Source organism: Callorhinus ursinus, unplaced genomic scaffold (genome assembly GCF_003265705.2).
Source record: "Callorhinus ursinus isolate GAN/ISIS: 27379988/994484 unplaced genomic scaffold, GSC_fseal_2.0 scaffold53, whole genome shotgun sequence".
NCBI classification, from domain to species: domain Eukaryota; kingdom Metazoa; phylum Chordata; class Mammalia; order Carnivora; family Otariidae; genus Callorhinus; species Callorhinus ursinus.
The window spans coordinates 2,450,450-2,467,624 of record NW_027397115.1 but is presented as its reverse complement, the minus strand read 5'-3'; the positions used below and the strand labels follow the sequence as shown (position 1 = coordinate 2,467,624).

Here is a 17,175-nt window from a genome sequence, read left to right as displayed (position 1 = left end):
GATGTTACCCCAGTCTGATTCAGCTGTGGACCTCATTTTCCTCCCCTCCTGCAAAATCACCATGACCACATCAGGAACCTCCTGGGATGGTTATGAGAATTAAGAGATTGGCTACTATAAAAATATCAGGAAGAGCAGGAATTTTGTTTGCCTTGATCTCAGCTGAACCCATTGCCTAGCGCTGCGTCTGCCACACAGGTGGATCACCAGAACTACTTCTTTTCATGAAATATCGCTGGTATTAGTTTTCAAAAAAACAAACAAACAAAACAAAACACCACAAAAAACCCAAACACCATAAATCCATTTCAAGGAAAACTGGATCCAATATCCCAGACATGTCATGCTGGTCCCCAGCGGCCCATCACTTTGCCCCGCAGGTGGGGACTGCACCTGACTGAACCCTGTGCACCTGCGCACTCCACTCAATGAGAGGCGTTATGCGCAGGCCTGGGGGGCAAGGTGTGCGCATGCCCGGACCGGAAGTGTGGGAAAAGAGACCGCCATCGCCAGGGAGGCTGTGAGGGAGGGCGGGCGGGCTGCCAGCGCCCGGGAGGGCCGTCGCGGGCGCTAGGGGGCTTCCTGCTCTTGGAGCCTTCAGTTCCTGTCGGCCCTCATGGCCTTTGCACCCATGGGGCCTGAGGCCTCGTTCTTCGCGGTTGTGGACCAGCACAAGGCTTCCCTGCTGGCCACCCTGAGCAGAGGCGGTGGGGAGCCGGCGGGCGGGGGGACGCGCCTGGCCTCGAGGTAGAAGGGCCCCCTCTGGGGCGCGCATGTTGGGAAGTTAGAGAGGAGCCGGCTTCCCAGCCGGGCTGGGGCGGGGTCTTGAGGCGCTCTGTAGTAGGGACACGGCTGGCGCTCCTTGCCGTCTCCCTGGTCTCGGGATGAGGAGGCCCCAGGAGCAACTCCCTTCGCCGGCCACTCATGAACCCTGAGAAAAGTCCTTCCTCAGGGCACTCGCTTTTCCGCTTTTAGCTTTTATTTTGGAACTCAAAAAGCCCGGTGAAAGACCTCGCCTCTGGTGACTTCTGGAATATTCCCCTTCTAGAATGTTCCAGGAGCATCCCCACAGCGAGGCTCGCCGGGTTCCTAAGATTCTCAGAGGTCAGGGAATTCAGGGCACAGTTTGGCTTTGTGTTTGTTTACAACACGTTTTTTCTGGATACAATTTCAATGTAAAAAGCTTTCAGGATTTTGTGTGCGTGCGTGTGTGAAGAGAAAGAGGGAAGACGAATGTTGGGAGGTCTCGCTCAGTCCGGGTTTTATCAAACTGAACAAGGAAGTGGCTGATAGTGAGACAACGATTTACTTGACTTGGAGAGAATGTACACACATTTTAAGTGATTTATTTAAAATCAATTAAAGCAGTTGGCGGCTGGCGGGGTTGGTTAGAGGTGCTGAAGAGATGGATTACTGAGGTTCTCCAGCTACCCGGCTCGGAATTAGCTACAGAGAATGTGTTTATGTTATTGGCCATTCTTATTTAAAATGCTGTTTTTTTTTTTTTCCTGGATCTGCTTTTCTGGTTTATCAGCAAAATTTTTCAGCCTAAACAAATTACTGTCTTATTTTTAAGAAGACTAAGCCAACCACCAACAAAACAAAACACCACACACACAAAAAAAGTGGAAAACCTACAAGCAAACAGATTTTTATAGAAGTATTTAGTTTGAGGGAGAACTTATGAGGGTGAGGAAAGGAGGGAATGGAAGTCCCCTGTTTAAGCTTCAGATGCAAGTTAATCTAATTGTATTTTCAAGTTTGTCACAGTGTTACCTTGCAACTTTTTTTTTTCAAACTGGAAAAATGAATGAGATCTTTCTTTGAGTCAGTTTGTATCGCTCCGTGTTAGAAAATACTGATTGTTTTAAGATTAGCTTTCTGATAACATGCATTTTCAAAGCAAGCTCTGAAGTTTCTGGGGGAATTAGGACATTCTACATTCTGCGCATTTTCTAGATTTAATTCGATTTCCCTCCTTAGGCAATACGCTAATGGTATTTATAACTGAACGACATTTTCTGAAGCTGATGGCTTGTGAAATGAAAAGTCAGCTCACAGAAGACTGGGCTAGGTCTTAATATTTTTCTGTGAAGTGCTGTAATGGTTGCCAAGTCTTTCCATGCTACGTAGTGATTAAACTTTTTTCTCTTTGTATCACTAAAATTCAAAAGGGCAGATTTAAGGCATGAGATCAATCAGGGCGATGTGCTACAATAAGAAGTATTTCTTTTGGAATATTTTTGCATTGCATTTTTGGGAAGGAAATTAAATTCAAAGCCAATATTACATCATTTTTAATTAAAACATTTATCAGTAGTATTTCAAGCCAACAAGTTTGAATTTGAGTAGGTTAATATGAAGAGATTAAAATACATTTATAAATCACATTGTCTAGTTATTAATGTTGTCTAAAAGGGAGATATTACTTCAATTGGTAATTGTTTGAGAAGTAGAATTACAAGCAAATGAAATTTCTCTGTAAATAACCACTATAAATACGGTTGTTGTTTTAGTGCGATGCCCATGTCAAAATTTAGTGGGAGAGGTCAGTATGGAGGCGAATTACCTAGTCTTAAAAAACAACCAATGAAACTAAAACCTACTTTCCTGTTGATCTGGGGAAATGTTACATAGTGTAAAGGTCTAATTTAGAATTAAGATTGAATCATAGTGTGTTTATTGTTTCAGTTCTGAGGTTCTTGCATCTATAGAAAGTGTTATCCAAGACATCATCACAAGTGTGGCAAGGAATGAAGCACCTGCATTCACAATAGACAACAGATCAAGCTGGGAAAATATAAAGTAGGTATTTTGCATTTTTTATTTTTAAATACAGTATCTATGTCATTATTTGAATTTATTTGAGTTAGAGTTCTAGTCTGATTTCATTCTTTTTACTGCTTTTACCCTGCCTAGAAGGATTTAAGGAAGTTTACAAAATACATACCTCATAAGCAGGTCATATAAACTAGAAGTGGGTGTGAAAGATAAGGCAAAGGGAAAACAATGCTAGGAAGAACAAACGAAGCTCCAGAAGAGGTTAGAATTCAAAATGCATATGATAAAGTCTTACAGTTCTGCTAAAAACAGGCTCCCTACTGGGATCTAAGCTAGAATGTCTAGCACTCAAAGGGGGGAAATATGACCAGTGGAATTCTGCAGAAATACTGCAAAAGCAAACCACTTGCTCAGGGGAGCTACAACCAGTCCTGATACTGGAAGGAAAATAAATGTATCCGGAATACAGAACATATTTCAAAGCCTCTTTCTCCTGGTAGATCTCCCCCTGCTAAGTCATGTGTCCAAGAAGGTAAAATCAGCAAACAGTTTTGTCAAAGCCTCCAACCTGCTTGTATCTTTTGTGTTTTTCAGATGCTCAGCCTGTAGAATCTAAATAATGAAAAACACTACAATAGTTCTCAGTAAGAGTTACAGAAACAGAATAAAAGTAATTTTGAGTCTCCTTAGTCACTAAGACTTCTTTTGTGGTCAGTATAATTAATAAAAACTGTAAACTTTTGAATCATATTTTACATCATTTTGGAGAATGGATTTCATCAAGCCCTCAGGCAGCTAACACCTGACCTATTTGCCTGGTGCCTTCTGCCACCTTTAGGACAGGCTTGGCAGTTCAACTTAACAACCTAATATAAATTATTTCATTTAATGTAATTTTGGAGGTAAATCAGAAATATATTTCAAAACTTGTTAAATTGAGGGAAATTAATAAATGAGTAAATATTAAAATGAGCAAAATGCTAATAAAATTATGAAATAAGTGAAAATAGTTTACATACCTAAAATGTCACACATTAGACACTAAATACACACACATACATGATACTCAAAGGTATTTAATTCACTTATTTTAAACACTTTATTTTAGTGCCTCTGTATGTCACAAAGCTAATTACCTAATTACCACCTGGAATTATCTAAGATTATAAATGAAGTTGTCCTAAAGCTTCAGTGGCTCTGTTGAGAAGAAATACGGATTTAGGTGATGCGCAGTAGAGCACATTAAGTGTACATTGTTTGGTGTTCAGAAGTTAATTCTTTTCTTATCTTATTGCCTTTCAACAAAATGACAGGTTTGAAGATTCTGTGGGTCTTCAGATGGTATCTCATTGTACCACGAGAAAAATCAAAAGTGATTCACCAAAATCAGTTAAAAATTTTGGTAAATTAATCTTTTTTAGCTTTTAGTAATAAAATAAATAAGTTTGGTTACTTTCTGGGTTTAGTTGTTCCTAGTTGAATAATTTTAGTTGTTCTTTAATAGACCACCCTTACACCTGAAATAAAGTTACAGAATTTTTCATTGTCAGTAATCACAGAAGCAGATTATAATTCCAAAATAAATTTTCAAGGTACATAATTCAGTAGAAAAGTATTCTCTCAGTTTTGCTGTTCGGACAGCAATTTATTTGATCCTTCAGGAAATTATTATTCTGTTCTCAGTGCTTTCTATTTTGGAAAGATAATTTTTTTAATGTTACGGAAAGTAACTGGGGGTAGTTGGAATCCTTGATAATGGTATGTTTTGAATTAATGAGAGAAATGATGAGTAACTTGTTTATTGTATCTTATTTTCCAGCCCTAATTCTTAAAATATTGTCCATGATTTATAAATTAGTACAGAGCAACACTTATGCAACCAAAAGGTAAATACTTGTTTTGGTAAATTACTCCTTTAAGATGCAACCCGAGAGTTAGTTTAGATTAACTCCCATTATGGTTTGAAATGGTATATAAGACTAGACTATGGGTAATAAATTACTTTCTTTATATGTTGTATTTCATCCAATTAAAGTTTCCCACAAATAATACTTGTCATAGTCAAAGAGAATATGGCTAATTAAAAATATATATTTAACTTTCATAGAGACATATATTATACTGACAGCCAACTCTTTGGTAACCAGACTGTCGTGGACAATATTATCAATGACATTTCTTGTATGTTAAAAGTGCCGAGGATGAGTCTACATATAGTAAGTAGCATTTAATACAAAACACCTTATTTTAAGACAAAAGAGTTGTGTAAAATCATAATAGAAAAATGTAATCTGTGCTTTGTTTTGATACTATTTGATACTACATTTTTGTCATGATTTTAAATAATCTACTCTCAATATATTCCCTTGGATGAATGGACTAAAACAGGTGAATTACTAAATATTTTTTATTCCTAAATATCCTTCCGTATTTTCTCCTTTACTTCTTAAATTCCAGTCTGAGCTGAAATACATGTAATCTGGCAGGTGAACATGAGGATTGATTCAGCCGTATAGAATATGTTAGTGAGGGGCACCTGGCTGGTTCAGTTGGTGGAGCATGCGACTCTTGCTCTTGCGGTCATGAGTTCGAGCCCCACATTGGGTGTAGAGATTGCTTAAATAAATAAAAAATATGTCAGTGAAAAAGTGTTCAAACATGGCTATTATTTTTTCAGTTATCTACATCGAAAGGTTTAATTGCTGGCAATTTAAGGTATATGGAGGAAGACGGCACCAGAGTGCACTGTACCTGTGGTTCCACAGTAAGTATATTAATGTCACCTGCTTTAACTCCCTTTCAGATCCTTTGTTTTTGAAATGTATTTTATTTCCTGCTTTCTTATGTAGTTTGGAGCTTAAGATGTTCAAATAAAACTGAAGGGTGAATAAGCGTATGCTTTAGGAGGTCCTCCGTTAACACAGTTTTAAAATACGCCAGTTGTCAAAGGTCATATTAAAATAAACAAAGATATGCTTTCCTTTGAAAAATGTACTGTTGTCTTCAGGTAGAATGTAGCTTGGCTATTTTAGCATGGTTATTTATGTAATCTTGATACAGTTTCCTGGTTTGGAAATTGATCTGTTTAATTCTGAACTATTTGCTGGGCTTTGGCACCTGGAAAGCCCACAGCACTAATCTGCACAGCAGTCTGGAAATGAGCAAGACGACACCTGTGTGCTCTAGGATAGGAGGGCTTTAATTCAGCACTTTCTGCCGCTTAAGCCACATATCCACAAAGTTTCTGAGAGATTCTCACCTGCTAGGAAGTAGTTTGGGTGGCAAGTTTGTCTTCTTAGGAGTAAATCTGTTTCCTACTGTTTCTTTATTGAGGAATAAATCTCTGATGACTGATGTATTCAGAGAAAAATGAAAATATGGGATTTTTGTGATACATTTTTAAATGTGGTTATACTTGCTTATTTAAAATAAAAACTCTCTTGTTTTGTTAACTTAGGCCGTTGCTGTGCCATCTAATATTCAAGGAATTCAAAGTATCCTTTGAGTGGTAAAACTATTTAAGCTTGTAGAAGGTGCATTCGTTCATTATTTTGATAAACCAAGCCTTCATAATGTGTAACCATCAAGCTAGACCCTATGGTGGTCAAGATGAACACACATGGTTTCTGCTTTAGGGGCTCCCTGTCTAGTAGAAGAGACAGGTATCTAAATATGTGAATAGGTGTCTATGTATTTGAAGGCAAAAAAGAATATACTATATCTACAGCTGCTTTAGAATTGATTTATATGGCATCACTATTTAGTTGGTGATTAAATGGAAATATTCTTGTCTTCGAATTATCAGCCTTAACATCACAGATTTAATTACAGATGCGAAATTTCTATTAATTGTAGAAAAAGACGCGACATTTCAGCGACTCCTGGATGACAACTTTTGCAACAGAATGTCCCCTTGCATCATGGTTACGGTATTATATTATTTCCCTTTACTACAATGCCAAGACTAACATACTACTTTGGTGATTGGCAAGAGGGGTTTATAACATTATCTCTACAGCTCACACAACGTTCTGTTATCAATATGGCACATCATTTGGGGTGAGGGAGTAAGAATTTCCAAGGCATTTATTTAAACATCCTCAAATCTGACTAAAATCAAGGTGGTGGTCCCAATTTTTTTTTTTTAATTTTATTAGAGAGAGAGAGACAGAGACAGAACACGAGCTGGGTGGAGGGGCAGAGGGAGAGGGAGAGGCAGGCTCCCTGGTAGGTGGAGAGCCTGATGTGGGGCTCGATCCCAGGACCCTGAGATCATGACCTGAGCCGAAGGCAGACGCTTAACCGACTGAGCCACCCAGGTGTCCCTGGTGGTCCCAATTCTTAAATACCAGTGATTTTCTAATGCCACAGTGAGTTTGCACAGGCTCTCAGAATCACCTACATGCCATTCTCCCATGGCTGCTCGTCTCATCTATAATATGGTAACACTGGAGCTGCTTTGTGTTCTGCCTCCCCCACAGGTTTGTAGATCAGGTAATTGCATGAATTCCATCAAAGGGAACCTGCTTTTCTGTACAGATATAGACATGCATATATATCTGCACCAAGAATGGCAAAGAACACAGAAGCATACATTGAGATGCCACACGGGCAGCTACAGTCATCAGTGAGCAAAGGGTAGTAAGCTTCCTGCTACAGGGTCATGTGGGAGGAGTTGATAACACTGGAGTAATCAAGGACACCTGCCGAATGACGACTGACATGTGCAATGCTGCCTCTCATGTCCCTGTTGGTAGATATGTCCGATTTTTATTATTTCTGATTCTGCTGAAGTGTTTCCTTAGGATTATTACCCAGGACTGGGATAGTTGAGTCACAGTGACAAATGTAGGCAGGCTTTTTCACTCTGTTGTGTAGACTGTACATTTTTCACAGTCCACCCTAGTTTTCCACCTGAAATTTAAGGTGATCTAACTTTTCTAACTTTTAAATTGTTGGTAAGATAAGGAAAAGGTTTTGTCAGTTTCATTCTGCTGGAATTAAAATGCATAATTTCAATCTTCCTTTTAGGGAAAGGGGGTACCTGATCTGAACACAAGACTTTTGGTCAAGAAGCTATGGGATACATTTCACATTCCTGTTTTCGCTCTTGTCGATGCCGATCCGCATGGTGATTTGTCGTTGGATTATTTGAAGCCGTCGTCCTAACTAAATCCTATTCATCATACTTATAGTTGTGCTTTTCTGCTCTTAGAACACTTTCATAAATTATTTTAAAAGAAGATGGTTATCAGATTAAAATTAATGATTATAATCATTTGAGGCAATTTATTGCTCTTTTTGCCCCATTGAACTGAACCACAAGTTTTTTATTGGTAGTGTCTATGAAAATAAAAGTTGCAGGTGTTAGATAAAATGTGAGAGTGCACACCTGTGATGTACAAGGAGACTAACCATAGCCTTGATGTACAAGAGACCTAACCTGTGATGTGCAAGGAGACTAACCATAAAGGTGACTCTTTTCACAGGCATAGAAATAATGTGCATCTACAAGTATGGATCTAAGGTAAGTACAGAAAAGTATTTTTCCTTTTCCACTATTGAGATAGTTCATACTCATCAGAGTGATTGCTGCATTCACTTACCAGCCCTTAGTTAGCTGAGGACCCCCACGGTGTACCGGGGAGCTACTCTTCTAGTCTAGGGCCAATCTGTGTTAGTGGCTGTGATTCTAGCTTCCAGCATGACCACTGTGACCACAGATGACAGAGTGGGATTAGCTGTGGGCAAGAGACACTATTATCCTTCACTCTCCCAGTCTGCCGAAGTAACTGTGGGACCTCAGGGTAACAGCAAGGGCTGGTTGCCAAATAAACTCTGAAAATTATATATAACCTTGAATTCTGACATTGCAAATTCCCTTTACACCCACTGTAAGGAAAAATGAAAACATCACCAAATTTCACTAGAGTCTGTACATCAATGGTTCTGAGTAGGGTCCCAGACAAGCAGTGTTGGCATTACCGGGGAACTTGCTAGAAATGCACAGCTCAGTCCCCATCCAGGCCGCCTGAATTGGAATCTCTGGGCTTGAACCCCAAGTGATTCCGATGCATGGTAAAGTTTGGGCACCACTGGTATACACCTTGAGTGTTTCTGACAGATATGTTTGTATGACGTATATGTTCAGACGAAAGGGTTGGTGAAGCAAGATGTTAAAATACAGAATCATGAACAACAATAAATGCAGGTCAGAGAGGTTCATTTGCAGTTTTAATTTATATAAAATCAAGACAGAAATCCTAGAGTAGTTTTAAAACCTCACTGAAAGCCCAGGTTAGCAAAAGTCTGGGTGATTTTCTTAGTTCTGTGGGCTCAGGAAGTGTGCAGTCTTTTGTATTTATCCTTCTTAATAAGTAAAAAGTGTGGCTGCAAAAACAAGTCTGCTGGTTTTCTGCAATTTAGCCTCACCTAATGTACGTTTGCTCTTTATTTTAGGCAATGTCTTTTGAGGCCCATAATCTCACAGTTCCAGCTATTAGATGGCTTGGTCTCCTCCCTTCCGATATTAAACGGTTAGATTAATCTTAGTTTTAGTAAAACTAGGATATTTAAAATGATGACTCATCGTAATATTAACAATAAGCCGAAAAAGTGACTGTATGGGAAAGCTCTTAATGTGTTTATATTGTCACTATGACTCAGGATTATAGAATTATGAATTAAATTCATCGATGTTTCTGTTTCAATTACAAAAATGCTTGAATGAATTTGGTTAACTGAACTTTCAGCTAGAAAATAGTTTTTGTTTTACCTTTATGGTTAAAAGATTTTGTAATATTTTTATTTTTTAATTTTTTAAGATTTTGTAATATTTTTATACTCCAAAAGTATGATATTGAATCTAGTTAAGTGGTAATCATTGACAACATCGTTTGTCATATGAATCAATTTTACCATAGATTTAAAATTTTAATTTCATAAAAAAAATCTCATTTTAAGATTACTTAACATTTGGGAACGTAAATTTTGTCAAGTTTAACATACATGTTCATTATAGAAAAAGTTCCATTATGTAACAAGATAAAAATCACCTACTGATGAACAGCTTTACCACTGTAGATTATTATTACACTCTGTGCATAGCCATAACTTTTTCACAAAAATGGGATCATACTTTGTTACTTTGTAATCTGCTTCTCTCACACAACACAATGAAATCACTTTTCTGTACCCATGACCTCATTTTAGTGTCTTCTATTACTGAGTTCCAATTCTGGATGTACCAGTGTTTATTCAGCCAGTGCCTCGTAGTCAGACATTTGGGTGGTTTCCAAATCTCTGATAAATAGTGCTTTGATGGTCCCTCCTGTAACTAAATCTTCGCCCACATCTTTAATTAGTCCCTTAGTCCCCAAGGCTGAATTCCCAGAATTGCTGGGTCAAAGGGTATGCACATTTTTAAGATTTTGACTGCCCTCCTGATAGGTTAATTATTTTGTTTTCCCTGGAGAGTGAGAGCCCACCTGTCCCTCAGCATGGGACATGATCACTTTTATTCATCTCTGCTAATGTGATATTTAAAAATATTTTATTGTTTAATTGGCCAGTATGAATGAACTTATAGGTGTTTATTGGGTTTCTTTAAGCAGGGAGCAAACCCTGGTACCTGGTCCTTGTTTCCTAAATTTGGAACGTGAACAGGTTTTGGGTGATTGCCACTTCTTAACAAAATGAGGGCATAAGAGAAAACATTTAGTTTTTGATTTTTGAGTATTTACACTCTAGTGGATCAAAGTTTTGTTCCATTTGGTGTATGTGTCATGGTCAAAATCTCTTGGGGGTGATCTGTTTGTATGAAGAGCTTTCCTAACACAAATTCAGGATAAATGATCTGATAATTATTAAGGTGGAGGGCTTGAAGAAACTCCAGCTGCATCTCATAAATTCCATCAGTGCCCTCAAAGCCACTCCAAATAAATGGACAATGAAATGTTTAAGAAGTGTGATAGCTACACAAACACAGCTTCACGGGAAATCCTCTAGCTCCCCGCCTCAACTTTTAATCAAATTGTCACCCTATCTGGTAGCTGCCACTGGCAAATGGTCATAATTGTGGGGACATTGAAAAAGACTATTTGAAACTAGAGCTCTCCTGGGAAATCCAGGATTTGTGACTTCAAAAAAGTAGTCTATACCATAAATCCTGGACCTTTGCTGTCCTGTTTTTAAAACACACACCAAGAAAAAATTACAATTCACTTTTTTTAAAACTTAAAACTAGATAGGGGTGCGTGTATGTGTGCACACACGTGTGCTTAAGTGAAAATAAGTTAGAAATAGACTAACTTCCTTCGCCCTGAAAGTTCTCAATGAATTACAAAGAATGAAGTGCTCAGTGGAACCTGAGATCCCACAGTGACTTTTGCTGCTGGCCACGCATATTCTACAGCTCACTGCTTTGAGGCCGTGGCGCTCTGGGAGCCACGGTGGTGTCCATACACTTGATGGAGTGCTATTAGCATTGTGTTTAATACCAGTGTCTGTGTTCTTCTTGTCATTGTCCTGTGAGTGTGACGGGAAGGAAAACAACAATTTAGAATGGACGTCCACTATGAACTTGAATCCTTGCTGATCTAGGACATCTCCCAAATTCTGGCTTTAAAAGAGGGATCTGTACTAATTTGCTTATCTGTTATTTCTGAGTTTCTTGACATAGTATAATAAATACAAATAAAGATGTGACCTTTAAGTTATAGGAGCACTCTGTTTTTGCTGATTTTTTTCATGTATTTTTTCTAGGTTAAATATACCTAGAGATACTTTAATTCCACTGACAAAACGGGACCAGATGAAACTTGACAGTGTCCTGAAAAGACCTTATATTACTTGCCAACCATTTTGGAGAAAAGAAGTATGTTTCTTTCTAAAATTCAAGTGTTGTATGTTTTATTGCCTTTAACTTTCATAGTGGCTATTCACATAATATTCTGTAAATATCCTCCTTGAAATTTTATATAACCAACAACTAATGTGAGTGGTGTTTGGCAGTAAATGGTTGTTGAAACACTGAATTACGAATGCTAATAGATAAGATCAGATGGATGGAGCTGACCTGTTTTTATCCTCATCATAGTTCTCTACCCATCGTCCATGGCTGTATCATAGTTTATGGGCAGGGGGCGGGGGAGAAAGAAAATAGAGAAATTACATAAACACACCAGCCCATCCCTAGTTGTCAGAGACACCCATACTGGGTATTCTTCTAACATTTTTTTCTGTAACAGCTCTGGAATGTTTTGGCTGACCTAAAAGCTATTGCCCATGGCTTCTGAGAATAAAACAAGCCTAGATTTACTAGGTTTGAGTCAAGAGATCTGTAGCACAGGCCTTGGTCACAGCTGTACTTTACTTTTATTGACAGATGGAAATAATGGCAGACTCTAAAATGAAGGCAGAAATTCAAGCTTTGACCTTCCTATCATCAGATTATCTTTCCAGAGTGTACCTACCTAACAAATTAAAATTTGGAGGATGGATATAAAAATGTATCAGAATAGATCTTGTGATTGCAAGAGGTTTTTCATTGGTTTTATTTTCAGTAGTAGATACTGTCATGGAAAGAACGTATATTCTTAATTCTGTAGAGGTAAAATAATTTTCCACTAATCATATTATTTGCCAAAACAATTTTCTTTAGAAGACTCTATCCTTCTCTGTGGAGACTGAGTTCTATCCTATGTTCTAAAGTAACTTATAAAAGAGTATACATTATTTTGACTTCTAAATTTTATTTGAAAAAATATTGTAAAAATGCCATCAAAGTCTGCAAAAATATTTAATTTCTACAATATAACTAATGTTAAGGCATGAAGCATCTTTTAGTATCAAAACTAATAATAACCTAAATTTGAGAAGTTGCAAATGAATTAGAGTGTCTAGCATTTCCTTTTTAGTTGCTTTCTTTTTTGCTTTCATGGTGTAGGGGTCACACCCTATTCATTCACTTGTGAAAGTAGTAAAATTTATTACGAATAAATATTTGGGTTGATGCAGTCTGAAGCACTTAATTTTGTTTCTGAGTATGCTTTTTATTATTAACAATTTATTTGTAAATTTCCCCACGGTTTTATCCATTCTCACCCCACATCAAGTCCCCTGACTTCCCCTCTAGTCCATGTTTATGAAACACGTTCAAGATTTACAGAAGCCTCAAATTTTAATAAGGTCTTTCTGTAATAGTAAAGATTCAATCGTCTCCCCTCATAACCCTCTCTGAATTTTTCCAGAGATGAGTTTTATGACTTTATTCTGTACTTTCAGCAAACGTTTAACTGCACTGAAGTTACTTGTAATTGTAAGCAAGAATATGTATTTAGAGGAGAACAGAATTGTTGGTGAGTTATTTTATCAAAATAGATGTTGGTAATAGTGGGTCCCATTTCTGAGAACTTACCTGTGCCAGTCACTGCTTACACATTATCTTAACCCTCCCAAGGGCCCTGGCAGGTCTGTAATTACATCTGTAGTTTACAGGTGAAAACACGGGGGATGTTGCTTGTCCAAAGCCACGTCGCCGGAACGGGGCAGAGTGGGGACAGTAACACTGTCTACCTCAAGAGCAGGACCAGCTACTGAATATGTGGGGCCAGTGCACAATGTAAGTGTAGGGTCCTCGTTCAAAAATTATTAAGAATTTCAAGATATTAGCAGAGAATTAAAGCATGCACTGGGGGCTCTTCTTTGCATGGGGCCTGGCGTGACTGCACCCATGAAGCTGGCCTTACACAAGAGGTTCTGGTAAACATTAAGTAAGGTCATATAATAAGAAAAGAAAATACTTGTATAGCACCTATTATGTGCCACATATTTTTCTGGGTGTTTTGAACATTAATTTCATCTTCACTGAAACTCTGTGAGCTAGGTACTTTTCTTACTCATCCCCACTTTACAGATAAGACAACAAAGGTACAGAGCTGCTCAGGAGCTTTTCCCAAGGTCACATAACTACTAAGCAGTGGAGCTGGGACTTACCCCCAGAGCCTGGCTCCACGGCTCCTGCTTTAATAACCACGACACTGGTACACGTGAAATGCGTGACGTGTGGCTGAGGGGGCACACTGTTCCGGAAACGTCTACAACTCTTACTGTTGGCTAGTGGTCAAAACAGGTCCTCCTGATACCAAGCCTGCAATGTCAACAATTCTGTTATTTCCCCTTGGTCACGTCAGAAAACCAAGTATTTCATTTTGAGAATATTCTGTGAGACTATCAATTTGACTTGTGAGACTATCCCAAATTGTAAAGACATTTTTGTAAGTCACAGTGTTTCTTTGAATTTATACCTTTCTTCCTTCCTTAACATCTAATGTCACTGAACTTTGACAAGTTCTGTGAAGGAGAACATCACTAACCTAGAAACGCTTGGTCAAGCTGCAAGATGTCTGGATTAGGACATACTGTTAAAATGGAGAGCAATGAAAAATCTACAGTAGTCATTAAAATTTGAAAATACATAAAAATTTTTTGAAAAGAAATTTGAGAGGGGATTGCAGATACATTCAGTTTAGATAATTACATTCATTTCCAGTTTATGATGGAAACTTCCTTAAAATAATTTTCATTTATTTGGGAAAAGGAAATGGGAGAGCAAAATGCACTGTTTTGGCTTTGCTACCTATCTTTGATGCAGATGAAAACCTAACATTAGTAGCTATTGGGAACCATCTAGAATTCTAATTCTCAAGAGTTATTTCTAAAAAGGATTACTGTAAAATAGATGACTATTTAACATGGCAACTGACAACAGATATCCCCTCTACCATCATCTACTGGGTTTATTTTTAATATTTTCATAATTTTAATTAAAGAACAATGGTATTGGAATTGTTTGTAATGAAAGTGAATAAAACCTGATGCAACAAAAAGATGTTCAGAGAATCTTATTTTTTTCCTTAAGAGCTCATAATCACCCTCATAAAATAAAAGCTCTTGTAATATCCCCAGGTTTCTGGGAAATTTAACTGTCATCATTGATGGTGCTAAGTGATTTGAGAAGTCATGATTTCATGGAGAAAAAAACACATATTGCAGTTTCTACAAAATAGGCAAAAACATAACAGGATTTCATCTATGACTTCCTTTAACTGGAGCATCTTGGTTGAACTTTTTGACAGAGGTATCTGCTTACTGGTGCTGAAAAGAACGGATGCTAAGAACGGACGCTGTCAAAGCTAAACCACATACACATGTGCACTAAAAAATATTTGCTGCGGAGTGTTTTTGTAGCAAAGTATTGAGAAACATTACTTCTGTTTGGACTTGGGTTCACCTTTGAAAGTCTATATCCCAAGGAAACAATCCTGCAAACACAAGCCAAAGGCTCCCTCTGCTGGCAGAAGCTCTATTGTTCTCTCAGATCCTCCTGCTATTTGGGGGGGTATTTCTTTTTCTTCCACTTTTTTTTTTTTTAGAATTATTTATTTACTTATTTAGAGAGAGGGAGAGAGAGCAGAGGTAGGGGCAGAGGGAGAGAGGGAATCCTGAAGCAGGCTCTCTGCTGAGTGTGCAGCTCGACATGGGGCTTGATCCCAGGACCCCCAGGTCACGACTTGAGCAGAAATCAAGAGTCGGACACTTAACTGATTGAGCCACCCAGGCTCTCCTGGGTGGATATTTCTTTAAAATATTTTCAAGTCATTGTTCTAAGGAATGGGGTAGAAGAGTCTGAGACATGGCAAAAGAAGTTGGGTAAAACCATGAGAATTCCTGTGTGAGACTGAGTACTACTAGAAAAAATCCATTCTGTATCATCAGCTTTGGATGCCTCCAAGTCCTTGTAAAGCTACACTTCGTGTTTGCTTCTTGGCAACCATGCTCTTTATAAAAACTTAACATATTAGAACTTTTTAATTAGGGCGCCTGGGTGGCTCAGTCGGTTAAGTGTCTGCCTTCGGCTCAGGTCATGGGCCCGGCGTCCTGGGATCGACTCCCACATTGGGCTCCCTGCCCAGTGGGGATCCTGCTTCTCCCTCTGCCTCTGTCCCTCCCCCAGCTCATGCTCTCTCTTCCTCTCAAATAAAGTCTTTTTTAAAAAAAGAATTTTTTAATTAAAGTTTCAAAATTAAAAATCACTTTAAGTGAAAAGGAATTGATACTAAGCTTACAAGCATATTTAGTTTGTATTCACCTAGAAATGGAATGTAAATATTGCCTTGGGTAAAAATTGCAGAAGTGTTCGCCAATGCGAATGATAGCCATAACTGAAATTTAATTTTAATTATTTTTTTTGATAATTTTTTCCTGTACTTTATGGCTCAATAATTCTACCCACGCATACAGATCATTTTGAGTCCCCTTCTTGTTTCTAGAGGGAAGAAGTGAGGTGACTTGCTGCAGTCTGCCATCTGGGGAGGTGTGGAGTCAGATTGTGGGGCCAGGCGGCTTGCATCCCAGTTCCCCTTCTACTCACTGCCTCTGTGACTGGGACAGGTTACAACCTGGCCTTGATTTTGTCAACTGTAAGATGGAAATAACAACAATAATAATGCCCCCATAGAGTCATTGTGAGGATTAAATGAGATAATTCATGTAAAGTGTTTGAGTAACTCTGTTCAGAAAAAGTCAAGGGGTGTTAGCTGTTGTTACATTTGGGTGCGCATGCTGCTGCTCTTCTTCCCCTGATGGTATATGCAAAAGGAGCTCATCAGTTATTTGTCCCTAGATGGCAGAAAGATTCTTTTAAAGTATGCTGAATAACCAGTACTATATGAGAATCTGTATCATAATAGAGGTTTCTGGAATATTCCTCAGGCATGGAAAATATAATTCAACAAATACTGATTTAGCAGCATATATGTGTAAGACACTGTGCTCAGTGCTGCAAAATGGAAAGAATGAAAAATCAACAGTAGTCATTAAAATTTGAAAATAAAAATTTTTTGAAAAGAAATTTGAAAGGGGATTGCAGATACATTCAGTTTAGATAATTACATTCATTTCCAGTTTATGATGGAAACTTCCTTAAAATAATTTTCATTTATTTGGGAAAAGGAAATGGGAGAGCAAAATGCACTGTGTTTTGGCTTTGCTACCTCTCTTTGATGCAGATGAAAACCTAACATTAGTAGCTATTTGGGAACCATCTAGAATTCTAATTCTCAAGAGTTATTTCTAAAAAGGATTACTATAAAATAGATGACTATTTAACATGGCAACTGACAAGAGATATCCCCTCTACCATCATGCACGGGAGTACGGCATAACGTTTAAAATCTAGGAAGCTAGACAAGGCAAATATTTGCACTGTTTTATGAGACAGAATATGATAAGCACTGAGGGGCTCTGAGAGGTTAAAGAAGAGATGGTATGAGATGATCCATCTAGGAAAGAATGAGGAAAGGCGTCATTGAGGAAGGAGTACTTGTCAAGAGA

At 38.1% G+C, this 17,175-nt stretch overlaps 1 protein-coding gene across 3 annotated transcripts; it reads left to right on the top strand.

Annotated features, from left to right (window-relative positions):
- Positions 1–616: 616 nt before the first annotated feature.
- SPO11 (SPO11 initiator of meiotic double strand breaks) lies at positions 617–12,790 on the top strand. Of its 3 annotated transcripts, none has more exons than XM_073883935.1 (13): positions 617–747; positions 2,692–2,805; positions 4,095–4,183; positions 4,601–4,667; positions 4,889–4,997; positions 5,459–5,545; positions 6,239–6,275; positions 6,613–6,710; positions 7,813–7,912; positions 8,271–8,308; positions 9,241–9,317; positions 11,545–11,656; positions 12,167–12,790. In XM_073883935.1, the coding sequence occupies exons 1-13, from the start codon at positions 617–619 to the stop codon at positions 12,284–12,286; spliced, it is 1,179 nt and encodes a 392-aa protein (XP_073740036.1). In that variant the 3' UTR covers positions 12,287–12,790. The 3 variants fall into 3 exon arrangements, with proteins under 3 accessions (XP_073740036.1, XP_025709165.1, XP_073740037.1); XM_025853380.2 differs by having other exon boundaries at positions 6,601–6,710; XM_073883936.1 differs by lacking the exons at positions 4,095–4,183; positions 4,601–4,667 and having other exon boundaries at positions 6,601–6,710.
- The last annotated feature ends 4,385 nt before the right edge of the window (positions 12,791–17,175 follow it).